The 22502-nt window shown below is 41.3% G+C and overlaps 1 protein-coding gene across 1 annotated transcript in view; it reads left to right on the top strand.

The window, feature by feature from the left end:
• The window catches only part of RYR2 (ryanodine receptor 2), a 756803-nt gene that overhangs the window by 713018 nt on the left and 21283 nt on the right, over positions 1 to 22502 (top strand). The window contains exons 89-97 of the mRNA XM_047824653.1: positions 1153 to 1234; positions 3553 to 4850; positions 5584 to 5651; positions 8491 to 8638; positions 11637 to 11723; positions 12337 to 12555; positions 14045 to 14175; positions 15509 to 15551; positions 18640 to 18773. Of these exons, the coding sequence (XP_047680609.1) occupies positions 1153 to 1234; positions 3553 to 4850; positions 5584 to 5651; positions 8491 to 8638; positions 11637 to 11723; positions 12337 to 12555; positions 14045 to 14175; positions 15509 to 15551; positions 18640 to 18773 (2210 nt within the window). The remainder of the gene's footprint in view (positions 1 to 1152; positions 1235 to 3552; positions 4851 to 5583; positions 5652 to 8490; positions 8639 to 11636; positions 11724 to 12336; positions 12556 to 14044; positions 14176 to 15508; positions 15552 to 18639; positions 18774 to 22502) is intronic.

Below are 22502 nucleotides of genomic sequence, written 5' to 3'. Positions count from 1 at the left end.
TCTTTAAAGCTCAAGTTTGGAGTCTAGTTGGGAAGAGGATTCAGAGAAGCTTGGCTAGAGTTTTGTCAACAGCTGGTTATTGGTGACTTCCCCCATATATAAGGGAATAACGTGATTCTTTCATCTAATCACTTACGGCACTTTAGTAAGTAAAGGAAACCAGCAGGAACCAAATTTATACACTCAGAAGAGAGTTCTCGTTCTGGTGTATTTCCATCACTTTATTAACATCTGGTGCTACCTAGTAGTTGTTCAGTTTGTAAACCTAGTCAAGGGGACACTATGTAGAAAGAAATAACCTTATGTAGAGCAAAATCTAAATGATCAAAACGATACCTTGTATAATCTTTTACAAGGAAACAAGGCATAGTTTAAAAGTAAAATTTGATGACCCATAATGTTGTAATGTCAACATAAGTATGTTCTGTGTTGTTTGGACACAGCATACCTTTGTAAAAGAATTTTCCATGGTGAAAAATCAAAGGCAAACATAAACAAAGAAAAAATCCAGAAAATCTTAACCAGAGAAATATCAAGGAGTTTAATAAAACTGGTAGATAAGATACATTATACATTATTCCTGTAGGTGGTACTTGAGTACATTTTTGTTAGATTTATATAAAATAAATTTATGTCCCTATCACTGTTAGGCATGTTTTTCCAGAATAAGTTAATTTTTATAAAACATACAGCATTTCTGTGTAATAAGTTAGGAGGAAAGAAAGACGAGTATAGCCTTCAAGTAAATGAAACCTGTCTAATGCCCAGAGGCGCCTGAGTCTTCCCTGGCCCTGGAGAACCCGCTGCTGCTTTCGTCCTTCTGTGCCCATGTTAGACTCGTTTGTTGTCCTCACACATACTTTAATAAAATGAGATAGAATCAGTAGTAAGTACTAATTCTGAATTGTATCTGTTTACAATTTTACAATTTACAGTTGTATCTGTTTATAATACGCTGCATATTTATGCTTGACCTTTCTTTAGTTCTACACTTCTGAAAAGTGTTTACAATTGGCAAAGCACTTCTCTTTGTGAGAACAAGTACAATGTTCTTGCTACATAGTCTTCTCATATTATCTAAAATGCAATGTACACGTTATGTATTATGTCATGTATTATATGTTATACGTTAATATATATTAATATTTTCAGGATTCCAGTCAAATCGAGCTATTAAAAGAATTAATGGATCTTCAGAAGGATATGGTGGTCATGTTGCTGTCCATGCTAGAAGGTAGTTTTGATTTACATTTTCAAGTTCCCATTAGCCTTCGATTTCAAGGATCAGTATGTGCTTGCTTATAGAGTCAGCGTACTGCAAAGCATAAAATATCAACGCTGAGATGTGACGGATACCTTGGATTTATTGCTGGCTTTATTACTGTTTTCTCAAGGTTATTTTTTAAGAGATATCTTGCATATCTCAGCTTATATAGCTGGGAGATGAAGCCAGTGGTAACTTACAGGGACACTTGTCATTTCCTAGTGATACCCTAGAGAACATGCTCTCCAGACATAGTATATATGAAGACGTTATTTGTTTTGTCCATTGGTTTGTAATCCTTGGGCATTACAGGCATGTGGATAAAGCCCGACAGTATAAACCACTGCCTTGAGCTGGCTGCATGGTGACTCCCGTGGGTCCTTCGTGGCCTACAAGAGAAGAAGAGAGGACATCATCCCCCACGGTGGCTGCTGGCGGCAGTCTTGTTCTCCCACGGCATGCCTGTATCAACTCTCGTTCTCTTCTCTCTTTCCAACTTGTCTTGCTTTCCTGCCCCATGTCTCTTCTGGGTCAGGCAGTAAACGTGGTGCTCGAGAGCTTGCGTTCAAGTCCCCGCTTTCCCGCGTGCTAGCAGTGTGACCCTTGCTAGCGCCGGTTCCATCTCCGTTTTCAAGTTCCTTCCTCTGTGACACGGGGGTACCGATAGACCGATGGGCAAAATTGGTGAAATCACGTGAAAATGACCAAACCCACCTAAAACACGTTTGCTGTTGCTACCTCCCCTTTCTTCTTGAACCCCTCCTAATTTTTCTCTCCCTGTTTCTTAGTCCACTGTGCTTTGCATAACTGCACTTTGATTAACTGAGGCAGGAGGTGTGCCTTGTGCTAGGACTTCAAAGATGCCACATTTGCAGAAACCCTTACGTGCCAGCCACTGTATGCCCTCTGAGCACAGGACTCTTTTTACCATGACTTCATATCAAATTTTAACCTAGAAAATAGTAACGACACTCATAACTGCAGGAGCAGCTGTGACTGCATCCGTGACAACTTAAAATCACCCATTATAATAAACTTTAAAAAATTTTGTTAATGTTTATTTTTGAAGCAGAGAGAGATGCACAGAATGTGAGCAGGGGAGGGGGAGAGAGAGGGAGACACAGAATCCGAAGCAGGCTCCAGGCTCTGAGCTGTCAGCACAGAGCCCAACATGGGGCTTGAACCCATTAACTGTGAGGCCATGACCTGAACCAAAGTCAGGTGCTTAACCGACTGATCCACCCAGATGCCCCAAATTCACCCACTTTACTATACCAGCTACTCATTTAATCCTAATACCAAGGTTATGGCTTTGGTAGTATTACCACTGTTTGGCAGATGAGGAAACCAAGGCACCGAGAGGCTAAGAAATCTGCCCACATTGCTCAGCTTGTAGATGAGCCTGGATTCCAACCTAACGGTGTGGCTCCTGAGCCCACGTTCTCGGCCACGGTGTTTATTGCTGCGCAAATGGACTCAGCAGACCTCACCACGTGTCTTTTTTCTGATGTCTGTCTTTATGTTACATAGCACATTCTGTTCAATGGATAAAAGCTTTCTGTGACTCTATAATTTAGGATAATATCTAATTTTCTCACGCTTATCAATGATCTTCCATTTTCCTACAATAAATATTCTCGACCATGAAGAAATGCCGGGAGATGCTTTACATTGTAAATCAGAAAGAGCATATAATTTGCTTTCAGAGGATCACATTGATGTCCTGGCACTCACCCCCAATAATCATGTCACAACGGGCACATTCATTTAGCCTTGCTAAACCTCAGTTTCCTCAATAGTAAAATCAGAATTAATAAAAAGTATCTGCCTCACAAACATATGAACATTAAATCCCATATTTTCTATGAATAGTGATTCTTCAGTCCTAAAATGCTGTCCAAATGCTCATTTTTATTATTAACATGAAACTGGACTTCAGTTTCTGGCTTTAGGATATAAATGTTTCCCCCATTTTCTCTATCCTAAAATATATTGCCTCCTTGATCAACTTGAGGGGGAAAAAAACCCAGCTTTTTTTCAAATCTTGATTTACTCCCGTTAGTCTGACTACTTTGTAAATATGGTTTTGACGTGTTTATGTAATCACTCTTTTAAAGTAGGGTTTACAAATAACCATCCATCGTTTCCTGAGACTTCATGTGGTAGATGATAACCAAGGAGGCGTCCTTGATTCAGATGTCATTTGAGGCTTCTATGGTCATTTCCTCTCCAGACACTGGTTTTATCAGTAATGTTCATTCTGAACACGTGCCATTCTTTACCACCAGGTAATGTTGTCAATGGAACCATTGGCAAACAGATGGTCGATATGCTTGTGGAGTCTTCCAACAACGTGGAGATGATTCTCAAGTTTTTTGACATGTTCTTAAAACTAAAGGATTTGACCTCTTCTGACACATTTAAAGAATACGACCCTGACGGCAAGGGAGTCATTTCCAAGAGGGACTTCCATAAAGCGATGGAGAGCCATAAACACTACACGCAATCAGAAACCGAGTTTCTTCTGTCCTGTGCAGAGACGGATGAAAACGAAACCCTGGACTATGAAGAGTTTGTCAAAAGGTTTCACGAGCCCGCAAAGGACATCGGCTTCAATGTGGCCGTTCTTCTGACCAACCTTTCGGAGCACATGCCCAATGATACGCGACTGCAGACTTTCCTGGAGTTGGCAGAGAGCGTGCTGAATTACTTCCAGCCTTTTCTGGGCCGCATCGAGATCATGGGAAGTGCCAAACGCATCGAGAGGGTGTATTTTGAAATCAGTGAGTCCAGCCGAACCCAGTGGGAGAAGCCCCAGGTCAAGGAGTCCAAAAGGCAGTTCATATTTGACGTGGTCAACGAAGGGGGAGAAAAGGAGAAAATGGAACTTTTTGTCAACTTCTGTGAGGACACCATATTCGAAATGCAGCTGGCAGCGCAGATCTCAGAGTCGGATTTGAATGAGAGGTCAGCGAATAAAGAAGAGAGTGAGAAGGAGAAGCCGGAAGAGCAGGGGCCCAGAATGGGTTTCTTTTCCATCGTGACGGTCAAGTCGGCCCTGTTTGCTCTCAGGTATAATATCTTGACCCTCATGAGAATGCTCAGCCTGAAGAGCCTGAAGAAACAGATGAAAAAAGTGAAGAAGATGACGATGAAGGATATGGTCACGGCCGCCTTTTCGTCCTACTGGAGTATTTTCATGAGCCTCCTGCACTTTGTGGCCAGCGTTTCCAGAGGCTTCTTCCGCATCATTTGCAGCCTGCTGCTTGGGGGGAGCCTAGTAGAAGGAGCAAAAAAGATCCGAGTGGCCGAGCTCTTAGCCAACATGCCAGACCCCACTCAGGATGAGGTGAGAGGGGATGGAGAAGAGGGGGACAGGAGGCCCATGGAGGCCGCCCTGCCCTCGGAAGATCTGACAGACCTGAAGGAACTGACAGAGGAAAGCGACCTTCTTTCGGACATATTTGGCTTGGATCTGAAGAGAGAAGGAGGACAGTACAAACTTATTCCTCATAATCCAAACGCTGGCCTCAGCGACCTAATGAGCAACCCGGTCCCTATCCCTGACGTGCAAGAAAAATTTCAGGTAATTGACTCTCTGGACTTCTCTAGGCATGATAAACGAAGTCTACATCAGCTTTCGTGCTAGTGCCAGAGTGGTGTTAAATACGCGAGTTGGGTTTCCAAAGGGAAATGGCTCTTGGTAGGCAAAGCTTGCCTTATGATGATACTTGGCAAATTACTGAATTATCTTAAATTGTTAGGGCGTAAGCTCAAGTCCTCACCCTAATGACAGGAGTCAGCTGGGCAGTCATTCCATCCACAGATATTTTATGAGTGTTTACCAGGTGCCTAATGCCGCTGGGTATCATAGGACATTAAAGGAGATAGAGGATGTGGTCATTGCTTTCAAATTGCCTGAAACAGTTTATTAGGAAGATATAACCAACACTCATGAAGGAACTAGGAAATTATGAAGTGTTAAATGGTGTGGGCACTAGATAGTAGAGGTCATGTATGTTGACAAAACGGAAACATCACTTTGGTTTGGAGTAGCTCAGTGCAACTTAAGAGGGGGGCACTTAAGTTTGCCTTGAAGGGTGAGTAAGGATCGAGTAGGTGGATATGGGAGGTGTGAGTGAAGAAGAAGGGGCAAGAGTTTAGACTAGAATGAAGGGTGTGCCTGGCACCTTCATCTCCGTGAAGGCGAGAGGGTATCCTTGGTAGGTTGTGATTTGTCACGGGGTCACGGGGTTCCCTAAATTCACTCAGAGGTGATGTGTAACCCCGATTTCTTTCTCCCCCTTGGCCCATTCAAGGAACAGAAGGTGAAAGAGGAAGAAAAGGAGGAGAAAGAAGAAAGCAAATCTGAACCTGAAAAGGCCGAGTATGTGTAATTTCTGTATATGTGCCTTTGTTTCAGTAAGTCTGATTTACCTGCACTCTCCCTTTCTTTGGGGGACAGTCTGTCTTGCTCCCTGATGAAGTCTGCCATTCTTGAGGTGAAGCTCTGGGGGGAGGACCCCCCCCAGCTGCCACTCCATTTCTTCCTCCTTGTTCCATGAGGATTCTGTTTGTGCATTTCCCTTTCAGCAGAAATGGCTCCAGCGATTCCATGGGATGCTCTCCTCAAGGTCACTCAGTGCTGCAGTTCTGTGCTCAAAATCAGGCAGGACTTCTGTCCTTATGAGCCAGGGAGGAGACAAACGTTCTGAATGCCATTGCCCAGAATCCCAGCAGTGACCATCCCCCCAAAGCATAGCCCCAGAGCCACATGCACAGTGGCGAGTTTATTAGGAACAAAGATCCACAGGGATGCTGATTCAGCATGTCTGGTGTGGAACCCAGAAGTCTTCAGTTTTACCCACACTCCTGCTGCGGGGCACAGTTGCCTTTGTGGCAGTAAGAAAGAAAGAGCTGGGTGTGGAGCCATAAAAATGGGTCACTTCCCCATAACACTGGCTTTCTGTTAATCATGGAAACCTCTGTTAATCATGGAAACCTCTAGCTTTCACCCAGTTTAAATAATTTCATAGGCACACTTTTAAAAATCAACGAAGTAAAATTTTAAGTACCTCTAAGTGCTACTATGCTCACACAGCATTTTTACTTTCCCCTCCATTGTTTTCTTTGGCGTGTTTTCGTGGGCTCTTCCTTACAGTCATCTCTGTTTATTGTCGAAGAAGCCTGCACAGTTGGGTCGGTTATAAAAACGGCCACGTAGATGATTTGTTATAGTGAAATGTAACGTCACAACCGTTGTTTCTGTGGCAATTCTTTCATGTTAAAAATAATGTTAGATATATGTCATCCAGGTTGGGGTTATGTTTATGTGACAACGCGTATATATGTTTATATGACTACCCATAAATATGCTTTCATGAAGGATTGGTATTTTGCACCTAGAAGGGGTAGACTGTCAAATTTCAGTACTTCTGATTCCATCATTAATATGTTGACATGCTTTATGTATGTGAACCACCAAATGCATATGCCTCTGATTTTAAGTCCTATTGGCTGGTCAGTGTTAAAACTGAACATTAACATCACAATTTAAAAATAAGGTTATTGGGAAGTCACAGCAAAAAAAAAAAGTGTCTTCATTGTCATTCTGTTTTCAGTTAAATGTTTTTATTGCACATTTGGAAGGGAATGTGGTACATAGAGCCGTAAAGACACTTCAAACCTGTAAGATGCCCTGTATTTATTTATTTTTTAATTTATTGTCAAGTTAGCTACCATACAGCCTCGTCTTGGCTTCAGGAGTAGATGCCCGTGATTCATCACTTACATACGACACCCAGTGCTCATCCCAACAGGTGCCCTCCTCAGTGCCCATCACCCACCTCCCCTACTCTCTCAGCCCTCCACCCCCACAACCCTCAGTTTGTTCTCTGTCTTTAAGAGTCTCTTGTGGTTTGTCTCCCTCTCTGTTTGGAACTTATTTTTCCTTCCCTTCCCCTATGGTCTTCTGTTTAGTTTCTCAAATTCCACATGTGAGTGAAGTCATATGATACCTGTCTTTCTCTAACTAGTTTATTTCAGGTAGCATAATACCCTCCAGTTCTGCAAATGGCAAGATTTCATTCTTTTTCACTGTTGAGTAGTATCCCATTATACTGGAATACCAAGCAGTGTTCCATACACACACACACACACCATATCTTCTTCATCCATTCATCAGTTGATGGACATTTGGGCTCTTTCCACAATTTGACTATTGTTGATTGTGCTGCTATAAGCGTTGGGGTACACGTGCCCGAATGAATTAGCACTCCTGTATCCTTTGGATAAATTCCAAGTAATGCTATTGCCGGGTCATAGGGTAGTTCTGTTTTTCATTTTTTGAGGAACCTCCACACTGTTTTCCAGAGCGGCTGCACCAGTTTGCATTCCCACCAACAGTGCAAGCGGGTTCCCCTTTCTCCACATCCTTGCCAACATCTATTGTTTCCTGAGTTGTTGTGAGGTGGTATCTCACTGTGGTTTTGGTTTGTATTTCCCTGATGAAGAACGATGCTGAACAAACATCCCTTTAGATTTGAATGTCACAGAATTATCCATCAATGGGAGCCTATGATAGGCAAGGAATCCAACCCCTCATTCTAAAATTCTGGATATTATAATGCACTGGAAGAGAAACTAGTTTTCTTTTTTTTTTTTTTTTAATTTTTTTTTCAACGTTTATTTATTTTTGGGACAGAGAGAGACAGAGCATGAATGGGCGAGGGGCAGAGAGAGAGGGAGACACAGAATCGGAAGCAGGCTCCAGACTCCGAGCCATCAGCACAGAGCCCGACGCGGGGCTCGAACTCACGGACCGCGAGATCGTGACCTGGCTGAAGTCGGACGCTTAACCGACTGCGCCACCCAGGCGCCCCGAGAAACTAGTTTTCAACAGCAGTGCTGTGATTTAAATTTTTTGTTAATGTTTATTTATTTTTGAGAGAGAGACAGAATGTGAGTGGGTCAGGGCAGAGAGAGAGGGAGACACAGAATCCAAAGCAGGCTCCATGCTCCGAGCCATCAGCACGGAGCCCAACACGGGGCTTGAACCCACAAGCTGCGAGATCATGACCTGAATCGAAGTCAGGCTCAACAGACTGAGCCACCCAGGCGCCCCAAGCGATGCCATGATTTAAATATCCATTTACATAATTTGGCACAAAACCTGTTTATATCTGTAGCTCCTGGATGGCTTGTATTTCATTCATTTGTGTTCACAGGGGAGAAGATGGAGAAAAAGAAGAAAAAGCCAAAGAAGATAAGGGTAAACAGAAGTTGAGGCAGCTCCACACACACAGATACGGAGAGCCAGAAGTTCCCGAGTCGGCATTCTGGAAGAAAATCATCGCATATCAACAGAAACTTCTAGTAAGATGTTTTACAATGAATATTGTTATTGATATATTGTGAGACCCTAATCATTCAGGCCCAGTAAACATTCACCGACCTCTCCTTGGGTGGCAATCAGGGGACGAGTCAGCCCCGCAAGTATGTTTTCTTTGCTCGCCTGAGCGTGTTTATATTTTCTAATAAATGCCTTTGGCCCACTGCTCCCTGTCCTCAAACCATAACCTCCACCACATCCACCTTCCCTGAAGCCATGTGATTTAGTGACTGCCAGCACAGTGCATCCAGAGTGTTCCCAGTAAGACTTTAGGGCAAGTTAGTAAATACCCCATGAAGCTCCACTCTGCAGGACACTGTTCCAGGGTCTGCAGGCCATTAAAGCAAAAACATACCTGGGGTATAAGTAATTCGGATTGCAGTTCCAGAGCTGGATTCATCGATTTTTCTAGAACATCATCTTTTTATTAAAAATCCAGCTATGAAAGTATTAATGCAACGAGTGAACTCTCCATTGATACTAAGAAGGTCTGTTCAGAATTATTCTTTAAGTAAAAACAAGTAAAAACCAACGAATGAAAAGAGAGAAGGCAGTTCTTTACGTAGTATCCTATGCATTTTGCAGAAATGCTCCCCAAATTAATTAAATGCATGTTCATATTTGAAAAACAAAGAAAGAAGGTATAGTTCTCTATCTTTATTCATATTTACAGAAGATGGCATTCTTAAAAATTTTGGTTGAAAGGCCTTTTTTATATATGTATGTATAATTACAGTATATATGGTTTTTTGAAGAAGAGCATGTAGATTCAACCTCTAAAAGGTACTGACCAATAATATCAGACCTAGAAACGAAGACCAGTGCTGCTCCTAATAAAGCCATTTGAAAGTCAAAATCATATTTAGTGTTTTACAGCCTTTGAGAAATCAAAAGTAGATAAGAAACTCAGTATACTACGGCACTCTGTCTATAAGGGACGTGAATTGTCCTCGGTAATTATGTATTCTAACTGCCTATGTAGAAATAAATATTACGCATTTTTATATAATTTATGCGAACATATATTTTAATTAATAGTTTCAACGATGTTTTCTTCAACTATCTTGCCTTTTCCCTACGTTGTGGGAAAGTGTGTTAAATGTAAATGATTTGTAGATCACTCTGGATAATCGCTGATTCGCTATGTTGTAATAGTTGCCATAGCTGCAGACGTAGCCAGTGTAGATGGTATTGGGCATGAGGTTGAACGGGCCCCAATAACCTGCCATAGCCCTAGTGAATTCCTGAAGACTCTGTTTCACTACAGTTGTGTAGAGCAAGTCAGTGAGGGTTGTCTTCCACCTGTCCGCCATGTTCTCTTATCTCTCTGCAGTCCCATTTTCCTGCTTCTGTTTCCTATATATGACTTTCTCTGTTCACCAGTTTGCATGCACAAGGCTAGTCATGGCCACATCAGGCCACCACAGGCCCCTTGTCCCTCAAGTCTTTGTGACCTCCCAGCTCAGATAAACAAGGTCACTAATTCAGCCTCCGTGACCCGACTCTAGCCTTCCACAAGGACAACCAATGTGACTGGGCCGGTTTGGGTGTGGCAGCCTGCCTTCGTCCAATAAGCCACGGCAGTAAAGTCAGGGTCTCGTGTGGGAGATGACACCACCCAAATGGAGTGTGTCATGGAGACCAACAATGGCGCGTGTTGGTCATTTTGACATGACCTATTCTGCTAAAGCCCCTGGCATATCCACTTGGATACCTCGTAGACCTCTCCCACCTAATATTAAAACAAATACTTTATATTTCCTATAGTCTTTTTCCTTAAACCTACTTCCCCTCCTACTTTTTTCCAGCCAGTAAATGGTACCAACCACTTACTGAGTTACTCGGACCCCAAAATCCAGAAGTTACCATCCCTGAGTCCTCTCTCTCTTTCCTGCCTCAAATCCAACCCAGTGGTAATTCTTCCCAGTTCTGTCTTCCAAGTATATCTGGAGTCTGCTCAGTATCACTATCTCCACAGTCCCTTCCTGAGCCAACCCACCACCATCCATAACATCCCTTTCTGCTGTCCTTTGGTAACTCTTAACTAGTCCCCTTGTTTCCACTCTTGCCTCCTATCTGTTTCCCACACAGCGGTGGGAGTAATCTTTCCAGATCATAATCTAGTGGTATCAAGCCCTCTTCAGATCCTCCACTAGATTACCATCCCACCTGGAATAAAATAATAATTCCCATAATAATAATAAGAGTAATAACTAACGTTCCCTCAGTGAACTTACCTAATCCTCAGAGCAAACCTCTGAGAAAGGTTTCTGTCGTTCTGCCCACTTTACAGATGAGAAAAGTGATTCTGCAGGACTGGTTAATTGCTTGTCTACACCTGCAACGACTGAGTGGTGATGGTGGGCTTCACAGCTGGGCAGCATGGCCCCAGAGGTCATACCCCATCCCACAGCACTGGAAGGGACGTCACAGACTTCTGTCAGAAGCCTGTAAACCTGTGCCCCTCACCTCTCTGACCTCATTCCTTCCCATGCCCTTGTCTCCTCCCTGCTTTTCTCTTACTATCCCTCAAGCACATCGTCACTCCGAACTCAGAACCTTCGTCCCCTTCCACGCACTGTCTCTCTCTGACACATGTGCCCCCCTCCCAGTTGTTCACTTGACCTCTTCCCTATGTATTTAGGCCTCTGCTTATACATAACCTCCTAAAATAAACCTTCCCTGACCACCTATCTAAAATAGCAGCCCTGTTCCCCAAGCCTGTAACCTGATGGATTTTTCTTCATAGCATTTAGCATCCTCTGAAATTAGATTTTGTTTTGTCTTTCATCTGCGGATGTGTACCTCCTCCGTGGTGGCCCAAACGTACTCCCTCACTGTTGCGTCTACAGCTCCAAGAACGTTACTGGATGCAGAGTAGGCTCTCAAGAAGTAGTTTGGGGCAGATGAATGAATGCTTTAAATCGTCTGCACGTGTCAGTCTCTTCATTCAGTGACCTTAATTTTCATCGTTTTTTTCAGAACTATTTTGCTCGCAACTTTTACAACATGAGAATGTTAGCCTTATTCGTCGCGTTTGCAATCAATTTCATCTTGCTCTTTTATAAGGTACGTACATCTTTATGTTTCAGGAACCAGTACGAAACCACAGATGGGTTGGATTGTGTGTGCAGAATTCACACATTCGCCAATGAGCACATGTAAATCTCTTTCAAGATATGTTTTGATGAAAGGAAAAAACCTAGAGCTCAGGCACATCACTGACGGTCTAGTAAGGCAGGAGCAGACTTGTTCCTCCAAACTAAGCAGGAAATACCTCAACTAAAGAGTGTTTGATGTAGTACAGGGTTTACCCAGTGTCCCTAGCCTGATTTGGCTGCGTACCCCCCTTGGTACCATATCTGGGTGTGGCACACCCTCATTACGTTAAACTCATTTGGTACCTGAGAAGGCAGCCTAGCCATCTGATTTTTCTCCTGCATGCATTAGACTCCTCGTAACTCTTGCTCAGATTAGGAGGTGTTTTAAAGGGTGTGCTCGTTATAGGCCATCAGCTTCCGAAAAGCTATCTTTTTATTTTTAGCCTTTGCTTTTAGTCTTTTCATGGTACCTGAGCCTCATATCTGGCTCTCTGCTGAGAAGGCTGGGTTTCCATTGTTTCTTGTGTGTGCCGGTCCCTTAGAGGGAGTGAACTGACTCTACTTTAAATGGTTTGAATCAGGTCTCCACTTCTTCTGTGGTTGAAGGAAAGGAGCCCCCCACTCGCAGTTCAAGTGGAAATGCCAAAGTTAGCAGCCTGGACAGTGGCTCGCCTAGAATCATCGCGGTTCACTACGTCCTGGAGGAGAGCAGCGGCTACATGGAGCCCACGCTGCGGATCTTAGCCATTCTTCACACGGTCATTTCTTTCTTCTGCATCATCGGCTACTACTGCTTGAAAGTAAGATAGTAAGGCACCAAGGTGTGTGTGTGTGTGTCCGTGTTTGCGCATGTCTTTTGCAGGTTGGACTCCTGGGGGAGCAAACTCTGAGATGGGAATTTCCTGCACAGAGATTATTAGGGAATGTTCCACGAATCAACACCCGTGGGGCAAGAAGAAGCAGAAGACAAAGTGGGGCTGTGGTTCAGATACAACAGGGCACACACACAAGCCTCAGTCCCTGAAGCTGGGATGCCCCTGCAGGGCTGTCTTGGGCTGGGGCACTGGAGCCTGGCCTTCAGAGCTCCATGTTGACCAGTCGTTGACTGCAGGCTGTCCTGGGAAGGGCCTGTGGCCCTGGGCTGTCTTGTTATAGCTCCCTGTCACATATTGGCAATTATTTACATAATGACCCTTTTCATCAAAACTCGGCCCCACAGAAATAACCTACCAGGTCCCCTAGCAATGCTCCACTGTTTTAGAGTTATATAATACATCATATGGAACCTATGAGTCATTAGGCACCTACCTAATGCCATCATTGGCAGAAAGACCACAGTTTGTCAACCTTCACCCAGAGAATAATGCAGCTCTATCCCCAGAGCCCTACCAAGAGAATAATATAACTTGGTGAACAGAACTCAAGATGGTCTCCGAATGCCCAGGGCTGCCCATTACCTTTGCAAACCTCTTTATTTTTTCCTAGCGAGACACCTTTTCTTGGTAATGCCTTTATCTCATTGTCTCCTACCTCAGATTGTGAAGCTTCCAGAAGACTTTTGAAAAGCCAGAGCCCAGGGTGAAAGACTAGAATGTAAAATTTTCTTCAGAAATTCTTTTCCCTTCCCTGTCTTTCCTTTGTTTTATTAAGAGGGGACAGGGGAAGTATTCTTGGATTTTTCTAGAACGTCTGCCTCTTTTTTGTATCCGTGCCTTCTGTAAAATCTGTCCATATGAAAAGAGAAGCCAATATGTTCTGGAAACATTTTGGCTAGCTGACAAAGATTTTCGCTGATGCTGGAATTAAAATTTATTTCAAAATAGCATATGGGCATGCTGAGTGTGGAATAATTAAAGAGATTTCTCAAATAACACTGCACTTTTTAGAAGCATGCATTTTGGAACATTAGTAACATCGCTGTATTTTATTGTATCCGTTCATGTTTCACATTATAAAGATGTATGTTAAGTATATCATAATAAAAGATATAATACATCTTTTTCTCTTTAATACATAAAAGTGATTTCTTCAGTGTAGTTATCTGTGAACTTCTATGTGTTTAAAAACATATGATTATAAACTATATCTATTCTATCTTCTTTTTTTCCTAAACCTCTAGATGTTTCTTTCTGCCTAAATATAACCAATTCATTTTCACTCAATTTTACCTTCCTGGAAGTAACATGGGAAATACTTCTTTTTCCAGAAGCTGTTTTGTAAAGATAGCAACCACAGGAGATGCCAGTAAATCTAAACTAATTTTAACGTGTTTATTTTTTTCAAATGTAGGTCCCATTGGTTATTTTTAAGCGAGAAAAGGAAGTAGCTCGAAAATTGGAGTTTGATGGGCTTTATATTACAGAACAGCCTTCAGAAGATGATATTAAAGGCCAGTGGGATAGACTCGTAATCAACACACAGTGAGTAAAGAATTATATGAGACATTACTGTGCTCAAAAATTTCAAGACAAAAAACAAACAAACAAACAAACACTTTGCTGGAGTTCCTGCAGATTTGTCAAAAGTTTAGCAGAGGTGAATAATAGTTATATTTTCGGCCAAGAAAATCAAAAGACTAAGCACTGTCAGCCTCTTAATGGATGCTATCAATTTTTTTCCCATCTGTGTTCCGAATTCCTTAATCAAAAATGGCTTTGGGTCCATTTCCACAGCCCTGATGGAACTTAACATCCATTACTCAATGTTCAGAGAAGTGTGTAGCTAGAGGGGCATAACCTGCAGTGTGGGGTTATCTCATCCAAAAGACCAGACGAAGCAAAAATGATTCATTAAGGAAAGAGTTGTAGCATTGAAGGCAAAAATATTGAATTTCATACTTTCAATGTATCTAAGTTGTAAACTTTCAGCAGCCCAGCATAAAACTAGTTAAACGTTATGACATGTAAAATATAAGGCAGGGAGACAAATGCTTTTTCTATACATTAATTATTTACCCTTGTGAGATCAAGACCCAGACTCCTAGCAGCTGTTCCAGGTCAATCCATCACAAAAGTAGAACTTGCCACCACTAAAGGTATTAGTGATACACTATTTTTTGAGTAGTTTCTACTACTCTAGTGTGTCAAGTGTGAAATATCTTTTTATTGTGATCAGTTTTGCTTGTTCTTAAGAAGTTAAAATTGCTAATAAGCTGAGTTTTCAAATGAGGATGATGTGTTTGTGCATTAAAAATGTTTACTCTAAATGCTCAATGTTTTATTTGTCAACTCTGGCTGTTAATACTAAGTCAAATTAGATCTGTCCCTTTAGGTGAAGTCCATATTAGTACAGGTGCCACGGTCAGTTTCTTCGAGGATAACGTGGGAATGAGATTTTTTAACTTTATAAGAAAAAAAATGACAGATTTTTAGATACCTTAATTTTTAAAGATAATTGACAGAGAAACGTATGTCATTTGACATGTTACAAATGACATGTGTCAGCATGTAAATAAATACAACAAGCTACTTATTAATAAATATGCTCATATTCTTCCCTGTTAAAATATTAGCCTGGAGTCTTTTTGTGATTTGCATGTATATATTGATATATTAACGCTTACATAATATTTAATGTACCTCTGATATAGGAAAATTATGGGATAAGATGGGACAAAATTGATTATAATTTTTGTGAATGCAACAATATGTGTTTACATATTATTTTAAGTATTTTGTTTATTCCAAACAACATATTGTTATTTATCATTTTTTAAATGATATTATTTTACTTTTATGCTTTTATATTTTTTAGGTCATTTCCCAACAACTACTGGGACAAATTTGTTAAAAGAAAGGTAATACCTCTCAGAAGGAATGCATTCTCTATTTGTTTCCTAGAGTGCAGTTCAGATTTGAATTTGATATGGCTCGTGTGGAGAATGAAATGCTGAGGTGTGCTTTTATCGGTCTTTTAATGTCATTTCAAAGTGGCAATAGAATTCAGTATGAATTTCAAAAATTGCACGTAAAGAAGAACCCATACTCTGCAGCTATAAAATGAATAATAAGCATTGCTTCATCCACCTGTCCTCTGACTCAGGTGAATAATCGGTGCTCAGTCCGCACAGTAATAGGAATTGGTGAGAATTTTCTCCGAGCTTCTTTGGGTCCCCTGAATTGGCTAACGACCATTTTCTGATAAGACAGCTGTATATCACTGGGGCTGGAATCCTGCTTCACCCTGTAGGAGCAGAGTCGTCGCATGAGAACAAAGGATCGAGTTTTGTTTATTTCACATGAACTTCGGAGATCTTTTTATTTTCATAAAGTTTTATTCTTCTGATGCATACTGCGTCATAGTGTAGTAGAAAGAACAATGATAGGGCATCAGTGATGAACTGTGGCACCTGCTAACTGCTCTGATCTTGAAAGTCAAGGATCTTCTCTGCTCTTCTCACCACATAGCATTTTAATGTCAGATCTCTCTTAATGAAATAATGTATGTACCGGTACTCGTAGATCATGAAATACTATTGCTTTATGTGAAGACTAAAGCGATTCACATAAAGCGTTACATTGTAGCTCCTACTTATTCTTTGAACCTTTCTGATTGCCACCCTGACTCAACTCACCTCCTTAATGAGTTCTAGCTCCAACGGGTACCGTCTGGAGTAGCCAGAAACATCTGCCAGATGAAGTGCTCTTGTTCCCTTTGATTCTGTGTTACTCAGGAGGATTGGCGACCAGCAGATTTTTTGTTAGCAATCTGAGGGGAGATAGAGGGCTTGCACCAAGAACTGAAATCAGGTACACGAGGAAGCACATTGACCTTTTTTAAAAAATCTATTTAATAACAAGACTTTCTAGTTGAGAGAAGTCGTGTGTTTGTAGATTTTATTCTGGCACTAGAGTTTTGTCTCCTGGTGTGACGTGAAATTCTGAGCAGCACTGCCCTCCTGCGTACGAGCACATCCACATTGGGCCAGGGCTTTGAAAGACTTATTTTTAAACAATTTTAAATAGGTAACTTGAACATTTTATTCTCATTAGCTACTTAAGAAAGAAGCTTTGAATTGTTAAAGCACAGATTTCTCTGAAGGAAACTGCATATTCAGAGTCAAATAAATACGTTGTCATTGCAGGGGCGCCTGGGTGGCTCAGTCAGTTAAGCATCCGATTTCAGCTCAGGTCATGATCTTGAGGTTCATGGGATCAAACCCCATGTGGGGCTCTGCGCTGACAGTGTGGAGCCTGCTTGGGATTCTCTGTCCCCCCTCTCCTTTGCTCCTCCCCCCACTCTTGTGCTCCCTTTCTCTCAAATAAATAAACTTAAAAAAGTAAAACTAAACTGTAATTGCAGCAGGGACTATTGGTGGCATTCCTACTATACTTAGTGCTGATTTGTTGTCCTGGGAGTGAGGTGAGAACACAGCCCAGAGGGAACCCCCATGCAGGCCACCCCAGCCCGTTTTTAGCACCGTGAGAATAACACAGAACAGACCTTTGTGGGTGATGTTCATGGGCTTTTTAACTACGACTTCTCTTTCATGTTTTCATTTACCTTGACTGTATACATTCAGAAGAGGCTTATTTTTATTTTTGCTAATCCCTTCTTCCTTTCCATTAATGTATTTCTTCCTTCGTTCTCTCTCTTCTTTCCCTGGGGAACCCCCTTCCTCCTTTCCCTCACGTGCTCATTTCCTTCTGCATTCCTCGTCCTCTGCTCTCCTACCTTCTTTTCCCCTTAGTGGCCCATTCTCTCTCCTACTTTTCATTCATTGCTTTTCCCATTGTCTCCATTTTCATTGTGTGTGGGACTCTCATGGAAGCATTAGGCCAAGAGTGGCTGTGTCACGGGGCTGTGCTTCCTGGGCTCAAGGGAAAGCTGTGGGCCCACGTCTACACCGGTCTGAAAACGGGACATGTGGGCAAAGCCAGGAAGATGTGGCAGAGGGAGAGGGGGGCCAGGAAGTGGAGGACAGTTGCTCAGAAGGGATTCTGGTGGTGTAAAGGGGTCTATGCAAGGATTGCCCTGAAGACAGGGGGAGGTGACAAGGTTCCAGGGATTACTGAAGGACTGACAGCTTAAGTCAGGAAACTAGGGGAGAGTTGAACGGTTGTAACTGAGAGCCCAGGGAGGATGCTGTCACAAGTGGCCAGCCCATGGCTGGCAATGGTCAGTGCAGATCTTTCCCGAGAGTCAGATCTCGCTTGGTGGTTTCCTTATTTCATCTCTTGCCAAGCTTAGCAAGCTTGGACATGTTATGTTTTCTTATTTTTTTTTTTTTTAATATTTATTTATTTTGTGAGAGAACACAAGCAGGGGAGGAGCAGAGAGAGGAAGAGAGAGAATCCCAAGCAGGCTCCAGGCTGTCAGCACAGAGCTCAGTGAGGGGCTTGGTCTCATGAACCATGAGATCATGCCCTGAGCCAAAACTAAGAGTCGGATGCTCAATAGACTGAGCCACCCAGGTGCCCCAAGGGCATGTTATGTTTTCTAAGACATAACTTCTTTATCTGCAGAATAGGATGCTGATAACATAGTGTGACTTACATAATGTGACAGTCCCTTGAGGGAGAGCAAGTCAAATTTCTTTACATAATTCCTGGCGCAGAGGATGAATTTGGTCAAAGTTCCTTTCATTCCATTTTTTCCACTTCTTGACTTATTTCCTTGGCCCCCCCCTCTTCCTTTTGCATGCATCCCTCTCTTGACTAAGACATCTTGTTCCTCGGATGGGTATTACATACAGTGCTGTAAGTTTGCTTTGACCTTAAGCATTGCGATCACAGAAGAAGAGCCAGAAATGAGATTTTTAAGTGAACTCGAACATAAGACCAATATATAGTAAGTGTCAAAATAATTAGATGTTGGTATGCGCATGCATACGAGGGGTTACTGAGTGGTTGAGGCCAGTAAAATGTTTTATTTCCTGTGTCCAGGTTATGGATAAATATGGGGAGTTCTATGGCCGGGACAGAATCAGTGAGCTCCTTGGTATGGACAAAGCCGCCCTAGATTTCAGCGATGCCCGGGAAAAGAAGAAGCCAAAGAAAGACAGCTCCCTGTCAGCCGTGTGAGTATTACCTCTTCCCAATGGCTCTAGACCCAACGGAGAAGAAATTAATACAATTCTGAACTTGATAATGCCTCGACTTCCTTTCCCTCAGAGTCTGGGGGAATAGAGATGAGGGAAACAGAGAATGTACCTAAGGGTCTACTTCTATGCTTCTGGGTATTTTTGGGTGTGGAATGATTGGATTTTTTCCTATTATTTTGGAAGGCGACTTTTTTGTTATTTACATAAAGCAAAAATTATGTAAATAAAGATGTATGTTCTTAACTTAATTTGCCTTTTCTATCCCTAAATGCCATTTAAGTCAAACATATACAAAAGCACAATATTTGACTACCTTTTCTGATGCTGTCTGAAAAGAGGTTAATCTTTCTTAGGTTTTGGAAGAGGGCACTATGGAGCCCTTTTATTAGGAAAGTTCAAAGTTCATATTCTTTTATTATAATTCTTGAGTTTTGTTTAAATAGCAAAGACTTCACAAGCCAGAAGTACTATGCTGTCATGCTGTTACTCAGGAATTTAACTTTAAAATGAGGTGTTCCTGGAGCGCCGGGGTGGCTCAGTCGGTTAAGTGTCTGACTTTGGCTCAGGTCATGATCTCATGGTTCATGGGGTTGAGCCCCGTGTTGGGTTCTGGGCTGACAGCTCAGAGCCTGGAGCCTGCTTCGGATTCTGTGTCTCCCTCTCTGTCTCTGCCCCTCCCATGCTCATGCTCTGTCTCTCTCTCTCTCTCTCAAAAATAAACATTAAAAAAAATTTTTTTTAAATGAGGTGTTCTTGATATAGTGCTTTACTGGAATAATAGGTTATAATACAGCTAGAAAGATGTGAATCAGTTGAATTGAATTTGCCTCAGGTTGAATTTCACACACACACACACACACACACACACACACACACACATACATATACTGCAAATATATATTTCATCAACTGTAATTCTGGATTAAGTGTAAAGCATACATGTTTTAAAAAATGTAATTTCTCATTGTAGCCACTTAACGATCTTAGAAGAAACATAAGAGTTACTTTCCCTTAAGAACATGTCCACTTTTCTTGTAAATTTATGGTCTCAGTCAGTTAGGGATGTGACTACTTTCGAAATACAGATACTTGAGGCTCTGTAGGGTGGTATTATTTTGTGTCAGATAAATATTTTAGCTAGCATTAAAAAAACATGTTGGCTGACCTCATTGGTAATATAGTTTTTTATCTATCTGAAAACTTACTGGAGCTACATGGTTTTTAAAAATAATGTGAACTCAGTTTAAAAGTAGTTAGTTCTATGGACAAATACATGACAGAAACTGTGGATTTAGATCCAAAATATCACCTGGGTACTTTAAGAAAACCCATGTGGTACATAATGAATATATCACTGTATAGAAGATGAAACACCTTGCCAGTGCTTAGGAATTAAGACCTTTATGTTAGAATATCATATAAAAACAAGGACCATAGAGCAGTGCTGAGCTTTCTACTAATATTTTCAGATCTCTGACAAACAGTGTAGAATCAAATTGTTTTACTGAATTATGCTCTTTCCATGGTAATATTTATGATCCTAAAAAGTCTGAAAAGAATAGAAGGAAAGTTTAGACTATTTTATAAACAAAAAGGTGTTTTATTTTTACTGTGACCAAAAAGTTATTTGTTTTTTTTAAATTTTTTTTTCAATGTTTATTTTTGAGAGAGAGAAAGACAGAGTATGATGGGGGAGGGGCAGAGAGAAAGAGACATAGAATCCAAAGCAGGCTCCAGGCTCTGAGCTCAACTCACGAGCCTGATGTGGGGCTCAACTCACGAACTGTGAGATCATGGCCTGAGCCAAAGTTGGACACTCAACCGACTGAGCCACCCAGGTGTCCCTGAACAAATAGTTTTAAATTAGTGGAATTTTCCACTTTTTTACACAGGAAATGTTTGCGAGTTTGACCCCTAGCAAAGTGCCAAGAAATTAATATGGCATTAATACCTTTAAATATGAAGGTGCACCTGGGTGGCTCAGTCATTTGAGTATTCGAATGTTGCTTTCGGCTCAAGTCATGATCCCAGAGTTGTGGGATTGAGCCCCTCATTGGACTCTGTGCTGAGTGTGGAGCCAGCTTAAGATTTTCTCTCTCTCTCTCAGAAAAAAAATTAAAATAAAAAATAAATATGGATAATAAAATTAGAAGAATAAATTTCTAGTAAATAATGTCCATAACTAGGAAAAAGAATTACATATATTGTTCCTTTATTTAAAACATTTACAAAGATCAAATTTTAAAACATCTGGTTTGCATATTAATATTATCTTAATGTGAATGTTTGGGTGCAAGGATGATTCATCTATTTGTGCATGTTTTATTTGTCAATCAGATATGTAGGGCTTGTCAAACAAACAGGTGGCCAGATTACCTCCTGGGGATAGAATGGCTGCCAGGACCTACAAAACCTGCATCTTTTTCATTTGTGTCCTTATGGGAAAAGAGGAGGGATTTGTATCTCAAAACCATCTAGCAAAACTCTTCAGCTTCTGGCTTACAGTCTGCCCCTGAACCAAGCCCTGTGGCCAGGTGAATGCGTGCCCAGTTGGCCTAGATCAGCTTTGGCCCATCCCTAGGGGTTGGGTCAGCTCCACCCAAACAGGAGTACTGTCCTGATTGGTGAGAAAAGAGTGTCCTACACCACCAAAAGGGTATGCTGCTTCACGATGTTGACAGCAAACTTGTCACCCTAATGTTTGATAGGAATGAAAAATAATAACCATTTTTTAAATAAAGTAAGAAACTGCCATGGGGCAGTCAGTCATCCTGATAGAAACACTTATTTTGTTTTAGATTGCTTTCATGGGAAATAATCATGCTCTCATGCAAATTACCCCATTATTTATTTTTTCTCTGTCTTTGGCTTTTTAAATTTAAGATAAAATAGTCTTGGGGTGCCTGGATGGCTCAGTCGGTTGAGCATCTGACTCTTGATTTTGGTTCAGGTCATGATCTCACAGTTTTGCGAGTTTGAGCCCCAAATAGGACTCTGTGTTGACAGCATGGAGCCTTTTTGAGATTCTCCCTCTCTCTCTCTGCCCCTCCTTTCCACACACTCTCTCTCAAAATAAATAAATATACTTTAAAAAACAAAAAGAAAAAAAAATAGCCTTGTATTGAAACCCATTTTAAATATTCACAGAACTTTAAAAAATGATCTCTAGTAACAGGATTCTAGCTCAAAGATAACTTTATTTCCTTAAGATAAAAACTCCTAGGCTAAGGTAAATTAAAACGTAATCTTTGGGGGAGAAGTCTCTAAGAAGTCCATTTTGATTAGCGATTACTGATCCTACCACTTGAAATTTAAGATTGGCCTTCCTAAAAAAAATGACTAAAGAAATAACGTGTAAAACAGTAAATATAGAGAAGCCCTTTTGAAAAGAATACTCATATTTTATATCCTATCATATCAATTACCTAGAGTATTAGATAGGCTAACAAAGTTATAATTTCTAGCATATGAATCAGTGGGCAGCTCTAAAAAAAAACTAAAGTTAGAAAGTATGTTTTACTATGTATGTATTTAATCTACAAAGATCAGGAATATTTATGCTAAGATTTACTCATCCAGCACATTTATTGAGAGATACTCCATGTATGATACAAGGTGCTTGGTGTTAGGGAGTTTGCAGACTAGGGAGAAAGGCATAAATGTACGTAGATACCTGCACACCCGCAACTACAAAACAAATGGGAA

This window comes from Prionailurus viverrinus, chromosome D2, assembly GCF_022837055.1.
Source record: "Prionailurus viverrinus isolate Anna chromosome D2, UM_Priviv_1.0, whole genome shotgun sequence".
Classification (NCBI taxonomy): Eukaryota; Metazoa; Chordata; class Mammalia; order Carnivora; family Felidae; genus Prionailurus; species Prionailurus viverrinus.
This window is presented reverse-complemented; position numbering and strand designations above follow the sequence as displayed.